General features: G+C 37.9%; 1 protein-coding gene across 1 annotated transcript; it reads right to left on the bottom strand.

The window, feature by feature from the left end:
- Window positions 1-5,866: 5,866 nt before the first annotated feature.
- On the bottom strand, window positions 5,867-10,709 carry LRRC30 (leucine rich repeat containing 30). Its single transcript, XM_089670972.1, has one exon. The coding sequence runs from the start codon at window positions 10,386-10,388 to the stop codon at window positions 9,507-9,509; it is 882 nt and encodes a 293-aa protein (XP_089527098.1). The 5' UTR covers window positions 10,389-10,709; the 3' UTR covers window positions 5,867-9,506.
- Window positions 10,710-11,574: the final 865 nt, after the last annotated feature.

Below are 11,574 nucleotides of genomic sequence, written 5' to 3'. Positions count from 1 at the left end.
AGTGCGACCCAAAATCCTTTGGTAATCCTCAGATTTCATGATGCCTTGCACACAGTCAAGGCACCCAGTGCCAGAGGCAGCAAAACAACCCCAAAACATCATTGAACCTCCACCATATTTTACCGTAGGTACTGTGTTTTGTTCTTTGTAGGCCTCATTCCGTTTTCGGTAAACAGTAGAATGATGTGCTTTACCGAAAAGCTCTATCTTGGTCTCATCTGTCCACAAGACGTTTTCCCAGAAGGCTTTTGGCTTACTCAAGTACATTTTGGCAAACTGTAGTCTTGCTTTTTTATGTCTCTGTGTCAGCAGTGGGGTCCTCCTGGGTCTCCTGCCATAGCGTTTCATTTCATTTAAATGTCGACGGATAGTTCGCGCTGACACTGATGCTCCCTGAGCCTGCAGGACAGCTTGAATGTCTTTGGAACATGTTTGGGGCTGCTTATCCACCATCCGGACTATTCTGCGTTGCAATCTTTCATCAATTTTCCTCATCCGTCCACGACCAGGGAGATTAGCTACAGTGCCATGGGTTGCAAACTTCTTGATAATGTTGCGCACTGTGGACAAAGGCAAATCTAGTTCTCTGGAGATGGACTTGTAACCTTGAGATTGTTGATATTTTGCCACAATTTTGGTTCTCAGGTCCTCAGACAGTTCTCGTCTCCTCTTTCTGTTGTCCATGCTTAGTGTGGCACAGACAGACACACAATGCAAAGGTTAAGTGAACGTCTCTCCTTTTTATCTGCTTTCAGGTGTGATTTCTATATTGCCCACACCTGTTACTTGCCCCAGGTGAGTTTACAGGAGCATCACATGCTTGTAACATTCTTATTTATCCGCAGTTGTGAAAGGGTGCCAATACTTTTGTCCAGCCCATTTTTGGAGGTTTGTGTGACATTATGTCGAATTTGCTTTCTTTCCTCCCTTTTTTTGTTTTGTCCCAATACACACAAAGGGAATAAACATGTGTATAGCAAAACATGTGTTAATGCAATACGTTTCGTGAGAAATACATGATTTCCTGGAGAAATATCAAGGGTGCCAACAATTTCGGCCATGACTGTATCTGAATTTTGAGAAAGAGAAAAGGAATGAGGACAGAGATTCCCTAGTCCCTTTCTCTGCAGCCTCAGCTGCACTGGACAGTGAAAGAATGGGAAGTTATGAATGAACACAATTAGTGATTGGTACCAATCACTCCCTATGTTCATTCAGAAAAGGAGGAGAACTGGTAAATGTTATATTTACTGGCCCCTTTCCCAGCTCTCTCTCCATCCTGAAACACCACCTGCACTGAGGGAGCAGGGGACATGGAGACTGGGCAACAGGGGGAATCTGAGTAGCATTGGGTGATTAGGATGTGCCCAGGTACACCCCATGGGCACACCTATGGAAGTGACCTGATTAGAGGAGGTGAGAACAAACTGATGCTTTAGGGGTCAGAGAAAACATTGCAACATTTTATTGCAGTATACAGAATTAAAGGAGGGCTGTTTGCCTTTCTGAACACAGTAGTGTCTAACGGAGGCTCTACTGTATATGTTGAAAAAGTTACCATTTCTGCACCATGATTACCATTACTGATCTGCTTTAGACTAATACCACAAAGAAAATATTAAGCTGCTGCAAAAATTTAAAATTCAATATGCATAAATGTCTTTTTCTCCGTGTACAATGTCATACACTCAATTAAATATAACCTTAGCAGCTGGCAATAGAAAATATGGATTCTCAGACAGCTTTAGCTTTTATCTGAGTATAAGTATAAATATTCCTTAAAGGTCATAATAAAAGAAAATTAGTACCATAAAACTCTGAGTAAATGAAAGCTTATATCTTGAAGAAGCTGTAAAAACATAGTTTAAAAAGATTGTGGTTATAAACTAAACAATTTTAGAATGTGTCCAGTGTGTTGTACTGGTGTCCACTGAGAAATGAGTAGCTCTTCTCCATGTCACTGGATTAAAGATACATTTTTAGTACACATTACTTAAAGGACCAGGACATATGAAATAAAATATCACTGTATGTGGACATTTACAGATACTGTATGTTCTGTATGTGAAAATACTGAGAAAACTCAGAAAAGTATGTTTAACATGAATATGCACAGAATAATAACAATCCTTTTGTAAACCTAGGTAAATAGACATATTGAAAGAGGTTTTAGCCTTTTAGCCAGTCTCATAAAAAAAAAATACATAAACAACAGCACCAGTTTAACCGCTTCAGTGCCACCCTACAGCAGAAATACTGCTACAGGGTGCACAAAATCATGTATGTATACTTGATTCGCGCTCCTTTGGTTTTTGTGGGGAGGGGGCCATGCATCGCATTTGGAGAGATTCTACAATCTGTTTTAAATAGTTAAAATAAAAAAAAAGTAAAAAAAAAACAAATTATAAAAACTACACTTCCCCAAAAAAATGTAAAATTTAAAAAAAACAAAAATAGTTATAGTTTTTGTTGTTGTTGTCGTTGTTGTTACTGTTCTACTGTTACAATTTTACTGTTTTATTGTTAACCATTGCTGTTTTCTTTGTAGGAATGTCATTCAGCTGCAGCATTGACTTGTTTATTCTGACAGCAACAGGGTCTTGCTCTCAGAATATACAAAAGTAGGTGTGTGTAGTGCTGTTGGATGATATTATTCATCCGCAATTAAAAAAAGAGCATATATGCCAAAGCATGGGGCCTGGGGTGGCCAGTGGGTGGATGGCCCCTATGCTTCAGCATATATATTTTATAATATTTTTTGGCACATTTCATGTGTGCCAACCATTAGAAGTGGGTGGATGCAGGGCAGTATATTCTAATGGTGGGCATACCACACACTTTTCTGGCAGAAATTTCTTCTCTTTTTTTCATTCAGCACACTGGCTGCATAAAAAAAAACATAGCATATACACCCAACAAGGACCAGCAACATACTGGTACATCACTGGACTTTGAGTGGTTATACCAGGATGATGCCTGCAGTTGCAGATGTCATCCTGGTATTGTCTTTTTTTAGCCGACGATCGGCTTTCATGTAAAAGCAATCCTAGTGGCTAATTAGCTACAGGATTGCTTTTACAAGCAGCAAGAGAAGATGACCCCCTCCCCAGCTGCCTTTCACGGCCTTCTCGGGTAGTCCCGTGCCATCGGGGAACCTGAGAATGCAGCCGGTGTTTCTGTCATCTGACCATAGAACTGATTGGAGACCAGAATGGTGCCAATCATCTCTATAGTCTAAGAAATCAGAAGCTATGAGCATTTCATCACTTTAGTTTCACAGGATATAAACAGTGTAATTTGTAGATTGGGAAAGCATCTGATCACACTGATCTTGGTGAGATTAGATAATGTAAGGGCAGAGGAGATATCTAGAGTCTCATAGACCCCAGATTTCTGAAAAAAGAATATATGACAATGCCCATTGAAGTTATAGGGGATATTTGCATTCCTTGTGATAGAATTAATAGTGATCAAAATAATTGAATGGAACCGTGTAAAAATAATAACAAAAATCAAAATAACTTTGCCCCCCCCCCCCCATGCGAGCGTTGACACCATGCATGTGAGGTATAGTCTCAAATGTCAGATCAAGGGCAGTAATTCTAGCACTAGACCTTCTCTGTAAATCTAAAATGGTAGTTTGTAAAGACTTTTAAAGTGTTGCCTATAGATATTAAAAATGTATGTAGTTTGTCGCTATTGCACGGGGCATGCACAGTTTTAAAGCATTTCATGTTTGGTATCTATTTACTCGGAATACCATCATATTTTATATTTTACCAAATAAATGGCCAATATATTGTGTTTTTGTGCATTAAAAGTAAAAAAAGTGTATTTTTTTCAAAAAATTGTGTTTGAAAAATCGCTGCGCGAGTACTATGTGACATAAAAAATTGAAGCACCCACCATTTTATTCACAACGGTGTCTGCTTTAAAAAAATATATAATGTTTGGGAGTTCAAAGTAATTTCATAGCAAGAAATACTGATTTTTGTCATGAGAACCAAAAGTGTCATAAAGGCTTGGTCTTCAGGTGGTTAGAAGAGTGAGTGATGTGTGGCCTAAACTTCTAATGCTGGGCATAAAATGCCCCCACCCCCCAAAATGCCCCATTTTGGAAATTAGACACCCCAAACCAGGGGCGGACTGACAACTCATGGGGCCCCCAGGCAATAGGGGATCATGGGGCTCGTGTCCTTGCCCAAACTCAAAAAAGCCTATGAAAAAAGGTAGCAGGGGCATCTCATGGGGCCCCCTACTGACCCCGGGCCCTCGGACAGTGCCCAAGTTTCCAAATGGTCAGTCCACCCTGCCCCAAACTATTTGCTGAGATGCATGTTGAGTCAGTAGAAGAGTTACATTTTTTACCACAAGTTTTTGGAAAACTACAAAAAAAAATTTTGTTTTACACAAAATTGTCACTGAAATGATTTACTCCTCACACATGCCATGGGTATATGTGGAATTACTCCCCAAAATACATTCTACTTGTGGTATCCCCGAGCATGGGGATAACACATGTGAGAGACTTTTTGGCAGTCTAGCCAAGTACAGGACCCCAAAATCCAATAAGCACCTTCAGGCTTTTAAAGGGTTTTATTTTCTCATTACACTTCCTGACTACCTATCACAGTTTCAGAGGCCCTGAAATGCCAGGATAGCACCAACCCCCCCCCCCCCAAATGACTCCTTTTTGGAAAGTAGACACCCCAAGGAATTTGATAAGAAGCATGGTGAGTATTTTGCAGGTCTCATGTGTTGCCACAAGTTTTTGGAAAATGAAGAAAGAAAACAAAAACATATTTTGTTCTTTTCTTTTTTATATTTCAGAACCTTGTGAGAAAAAAGGAGATCTGTAAAATACTCACCATGCCTCTTTTTAAATTGGTTGGGGTGTCTACTTTTCAAAAAGTGGTTATTTGTCGGGGGGGGGGGGTTGTTGCTATCCTGGCATTTCAGGGCCTCCGAAACTGTGATAGGTAGTGAGGAAGTGAAATGAGGAAGTTACGCACCTTCAGGCTTTCAAAGTGGTCATTGGATTTCATGCTCCTGTATGTGGCTAGGCTCCACAAAGGTCTCACACATGTGGTATCTCCATACTCGGTATACCCATGGCTTGTGTGAGCAATATATCATTTAAGTGACAACTTTGTGTAAAAAAAAAAAAATAAATGTTTTTGTCATTTTCGAAAAACTTGTGGAAAAAAATATAAATCTTCCATGGACTCAATATGCCTCTCAGCAGATTGTTTAGGGTGTCTACTTTCCGAAAAAGGGTCATTTGGGGGTGTTTGTACTGTCCTGGTATTTTAGCACCTCAAGAAATATGATAGGCAGTCAAAAAGTAAAAACCGTGTAATTCCATTATCTATACCATAGTTTGTCAATGCTATAACTTTCACACAAAGCATTCAATATACACTTATTGGGATTTTTTAACCAAAAACATGTAACAGAATACATTTTGGCCTAAATTTATGATGAAATTTTAGTTTTTTGGATATTTTTTATGAAAGAAATGAGAAAAGATTGTTTTTGTTTAAAGTGCGGAAAATAAAAGTGCACAGGTGAACAAATACCACCAAAAGAAAGCTCTATTTGGGTGAAAAGAAGGACATAAATTTCATTTATGTACCATATTGCATGACTGTGTAATTGTCAGTTAAACTAGTGCAGTGCTGTATAGCAAAAAATTGTGTAAATTCCATTATCTATACCATAGTTTGTAGATACTATAACTTTCACACAAAGCAATCAATATACACTTATTGCGATTTTTTTTTTTACCAAAGACATGTAGCAAAATACATTTGACCTAAATTGATGACTGAGTTTGAGTTTACTATATATTTTTTATAGCCGAAAGTAAAAAATATAGTTTTTATTCACAATTTTTGGTCTTTTTTTGTTTATAGTGCAAAAAATAAAAAGCACACAGATTATCAAATACTACCAAAAGAAATCTCTATTTGTGTGAAAGAAAGGACATAAATTTTGTTTGGGTACAGCTTTGCACGAGCACGCAATTGTCAGTTAAACTAGTGCAGCGCTGTATAGCAAAAAATGGTGTAAATTGCAGTATCTATACCATAGTTTGTAGACGCTATAACTTTCACACAAAGCAAACAATGTACACTTATTGGGATTTTTTTTTACCAAAAACATGTAGCAGAATACATTTTGGCCTAAATTTGTGACTAACTTTGAGTTTACTTTTTTTTGATAATACACACAGTAGGATTCAATAATAATGTGCATAGCAAGGCACCTTGGTGTTGCACATGATAAGGCACATAATGCATGAGGCACCCTAAAAAAATCTGAAGACTATATAAAAAAAAAAAATATATATATATATATATATATATATATAATTTTTTTTTTTTCAAATATACTCTTCAGATTTTTTTTTAACATATAAAAAAGTCATATATTTTTATATATATTTGTAAATGCATTCCAAAAATGTAGATTTGTATTTTTAAAGACATACAGTATATTTAAAATGTATTTTTAAAAATATTTTTCATATATTTTGTAATAAAAACGCATTTCAACATGCAGTGTATATACAGTATATATATATTTATTGAAATATATTTTGAAATATATTGAATATGGCCAAAATTGTAGCATTTCAAATATGTGTCAATATTTTTTGGAAGAATATATTTAAATTATATTTCAAGTACCGGTATATTTTTCTTCCATATGGGATGACTCTTTAGTATGGCAACAGAAAGGTAATGCAAGCAGTAAAGCACCATGATAATGCACATGGTATGTTGTATTGGTAATGCACACAGTAAGAGGCCTTGATAATGCATGTGGTAAGGTACTTTGGTAATGTACATGGTTAGATGCCTTGGTAAGACACATGGTAAGACTCCTTGATAATACACTTGGTAAATTACCTTGATACTGCATGCAGGAAGAGGCCTTGATAATGCATATAGCAAGGAAATTTGGTAATGCACAGGGTAAGATGCCTTAGTAATGCAAGCATTAAAGCCCCTTGATATTGCACATGATAAATGGCCTTGGTAATGCATGCAGTAAGAGACCTTGATAATACATGTGGTAGGGCACCTAGGTAATGCACACAATAAAGAGCTTGGTAACATACACAGTAAGACACCTTGATAATGTGCTTGGTGAATCACCTTGATAATGCACTTGGTGAATCACCTTCATAATGCATTCTCTAAGGCATTGATAATGCATTATCCAAGGTATTTTAGAAGCACAGATTAAGTTGCCTTAGTAATGAACAGAGTAATGGACCTTGGTAATGCAAATGATAAGGTACCTTGGTAATACATACTGTAAAGCAGGGGTAGGCAACCTTAAAGAGGTGGAGATCTATCTTGACAACATGGGATAAGTCAAAGATCACTGGGCACAGTGTTGGCCAGTGTCACCTCCTCATACCTGATTTAAACCTCTAAGTGCAGTACTACCTTGAAACAATCGCATGCAATCATGGGTTTAAATCAGGTATTGAGGAGGCAACATATTGCCTTCTCACCACCTGTCAAACACACTCAGATTGCTTTGCAGAGGAGCAGTAGTGTCTGCTGCACTAGCGACTGAGCCTTTAGTTGCATCCAGTAGTGGCACTCTTGGGGCTCGTTCACATGTAAAGTTGAGGAGTGATAAAACCCTGCGGTTGAGGCAGCAGCCAAAGATGTAAACATGCCGCAGCAGGAATTACACCCCTGTCACTTTTGGTAGGTGCTACCAGGGACGGACTGACAACTCATGGGGCCATGCAGGGCACTTGCAGAGTGGCCTCATTCACTTGAATGGGTCGTGCTTGGCAGGTTTCACACCCACCAACCATGAAAGGGTGTAGGAACTAGTACTACAGAGAAGACATCAACTTATGTGGCCCCTGCTCCCTACTACAACTCCAACTTTACAAGTAGTCCCTCTGCAGTGCACTCTGATGCTCTGGGATGGCGGGTCAGCAAGCCCTGACCATGATCTACCATCACCTGGCTTAGATCTACTGGGTGCTGACCCCATCATAGAGCATGTAGAAAGTCATCTTGGTAATGCACAGGGTAAGGCACCTTGGTAATGTACGCTGCAAGGCACTTTTGGTAATGCATGCAGTATGGTGTTTTACGGCATGCGGTAAGGCACATGGGTAATGCACATGATAAGGTGCTTTAATAATGTGCACACTAAGGGACCGTGATAATGCATGTGATAAGCATATGAAACAGCTGTAGGCTCTGATAGACTTTTTTTACAGTATGTGATTTTAAACTAAGAATGAAAAAAACAGAAAGAACAAGGTTGTTGCTGTGTGACTGCTACTGTTCTTACTATGGATGTTTGTTTGCTGCTGGGTCTGAGCACTGTGGGAAGAGAAGATTTGATAAGATATCAAGGTGGATGAAAATCCAACGTGGCATGGCTTCATCCTGGACTTCACCACCACCTTTACACCTGAAGTATGTGTTGATGAGTGTAGCTCCATTAAGTTTCTAATTTTGAAAAAGTACTCTTTGAAAATGTTAGCTGTCTCTGACTTAAATATTTTCAGAGTTACTAACTTAAAACATATAGAAGGTGAAAAAAGTACTGATCTACAAGCTTGTTACAACGTAATGAGTCAAAATGTATTGAAGCCAATGAATTAGCATACAAAATAGGCTGACAAGTGTTTTTAGATAGAAAGGTCTGCAGTGACAGCCTAAATTCTTCTCTCATTATAAAAGAAACCTATATTGAAAGAGATAAGTAGGCTGTCATTGCTGACTTTCTGAAGATACAAGTTCCCTGGCTGTGCCTGGTTTCAGTGCTTTCTAGATCACTGACCAAGAACAAATGTATAGTAAGCAAAGAATATAGTTACAAACTGTGGCTGAAACAGCACTTAATTGGAACTGCAGAATAACTAAATAGCTTTTTACATAGGGAGATCAGCAATTGCAGCTTTTTTCAGCACAGATTTCTTTAACACATGGTCAATAAGACAATTATGAGTTTCTCCAGTAGGTGGCATTACAGTTTATACAGCAGCAAAACCCCATTCCCTTGACATTTATTTTACTACAAAAAGTAAATGAAAATTATATTAGAAAAAGCGTTCATTTTATAACCTGCACTACAAATATGACAGCTGCTATTAGACTAATTAACCACCACTATTTAAAAAGCCACCATGCTTTTTAAATGCATACGTTTCCACCCTAAATTGTATTCTACTGTATATTCCTGCAAAATAATATCAAACTCAGATTAAAAAAGGCCTTCTTTTAAATATATAATTCTTATTGTCAAATTACTTATTTATATATAAATATAGTAGGTTCTGTAACCCGAATTTTACACTAAATATTTTTCATAACATTATTTTTGAAAAATATACTATAACAAAATGCAAATGCTACTTTGCCTCACCAATTCTAAATATGGAAACCTTGTATAATAAATAGTACATTTCTGTATTTACATGCCAGATAGAGGAGTTACAGTTCTTATATCCAAAATATTCAGTTTATTTTTTTTATGTCTTTAAGGTAACTGAATAGCATATCTATTCCACCTTCTACAACTTCTGATAAGGGCCTCACTAAAGGATTGTTTCGAATATGAAGACCCTTGTCGACTGGGTTCCATGCAATTCGTCTTAGTCTTCTTAATAAAAACAGGTCATTTGGAAGTGTTTGTATTTTGTTATAATCCAAATTTAAGAGTTCCAAAGAGGTCAATAAACAAATAGATCGAGGCAGTACACTAATCTTGTTATTGTCAATAATCAGAATTGTCAAGCTCTCTAAACATTTAATACTCTCTGTAATGTTTTCGATTTTGTTTCCTCCCAGGTGCAGAAAATCCAGAGTCCTCATTTGGAACACACACGCAGGAATGTTTACTATCCAGTTATTGCTCAGATTTAGTTTCCTTAACTTGAGTAGGTCATTGTATGTTGCAGGAAGTTCTGATAAGAAATTGTGTGATAGGCTGAGAACCTCCAACTTTCTACATAAACTCAGTTCTTCAGGCATCTCACACAGATAATTCATGTTGACAAAAAGAACTTTGAGGTTCCTCAAGAGACCTATTTCCTTGGGAAGGTGAACAATTCTGTTACCACTTACATTGAGCACTACTATTTGTTCCAGTTTGGCTACTGCAGGAGATAATTTAGGCAACCTGTTGTGAGACAGATTGAGTTTTTCAATTTTTGTCATGTGCCAAACGAAGCTGGGGACCTCAGCAGCATCCTGTAAAACAAAGTTGAAGTTCACAGGCTCTTTTTTTGTTTTTGGATCTGAATCAAATAATGGACCAGGAAATACCTGCTCTTCTTGCAATTTATGACCACCAGTTTTCTTGTTCTTGGGCATGTGGCTTGACAATGAAGTTCCCATAGTTGACCAAAAATAAGGTCTGTAGAGGGTTAAATGTTTGTTAGGTCCAGCTTGCTTTGGTGTCTGCAGTCATGATGAATCGTTGAAACAGAAAAGTGTTTGATTTAGGAGGAAGCGGAGTTGCTTATGTAATGATGGAGAAAATTATGGAAATTGAGCAGTTTTGTCTTCTATCCTTTTTGTTCCCAGGCTGACTGAGCTGAACTTGTTTTTCTGAAAGTGCTAACACACTTATTCATGGAACTGCTGAACACACAAGTACAACGACACTCCAAGCCAGCTGCTACTGTCACTTCCTGTAGCTCTATAGGAATGTCTCATCGTGTCTTCATTTATCTCTCTAATCACCAGGAAGCCCAGTGAAATGGAATCAGATCAGGTTTCTTGACCTACTTTACACTAGTAGTAACAGGTAGATATAAATAAGTTAAAAATATTTACTGTGTACAGAGACTGTGATGGATGCACAACAAGTGTTGTTTGGATAGACCAAAGCAGAAAGTGAAATAGCCCAAGCTACAAACGAGATCAACAGTTATACCATTAATTCATTTTGTGATTGTTAATGACTAAATAACTAGGGATTTTAGGAGCAGCTTTATATTTAAGCTTCTGCATCTCAAAGTAAAGTGACATCAAAGGTCAGACATGCCAATTGACATTCCAATGGCTAAACCAGCAATGGTTTCAGGATAATCCCTACATTTATGCAGATGTCAAAACTATTCCATGAGTCCCTTTGATTTCTAAGTTTCCATTGTCCATCCATCACTCAGTAAAATAATGTAATGGTAATCACAATCGGCATGATATGAAAGTAAAATAACCCATCCACATGCTTTACAGTCTGATTATACACAGGGCTGTGGGAGCTCTGTGGCTTGAGTCATGATCACTGGATCTGTCCTTAAAACAGAGTTGCTGCAAACTACCTATTGATAGCAAGTTCCTATTTGACCAGAAATTGGAGGTGGCAATCTCAAGGGTGACTGGAGTTAAGTCAGGCTTTCTGCCACACAGTAGGAGGTCTAGGCACCAGGGAGCTCACTTGGCTAGGGGGTCCCAAGCCAAGTTCCAGAAACGTTTGCTAGTAGGAGATTTTATAATATTCTGGAAAGGTAGGCAAGCTACCTTTCTGAAGTCTCAAAAATCCCTACTGCCCCATTGGCCTCCCAGTAGCCTTTTT

Source organism: Staurois parvus, unplaced genomic scaffold, assembly GCF_062004578.1.
Source record: "Staurois parvus isolate SC_StPar_1 unplaced genomic scaffold, SC_StPar_1.0 ptg000097l, whole genome shotgun sequence".
Taxonomy (NCBI): domain Eukaryota; kingdom Metazoa; phylum Chordata; class Amphibia; order Anura; family Ranidae; genus Staurois; species Staurois parvus.
This window is presented reverse-complemented; position numbering and strand designations above follow the sequence as displayed.

Bases quoted from the DNA above. Each gene is read 5' to 3' on its own strand.
- LRRC30 (XM_089670972.1), bottom strand. From the start codon at position 10,388: ATGGGAACTTCATTGTCAAGCCACATGCCCAAGAACAAGAAAACTGGT.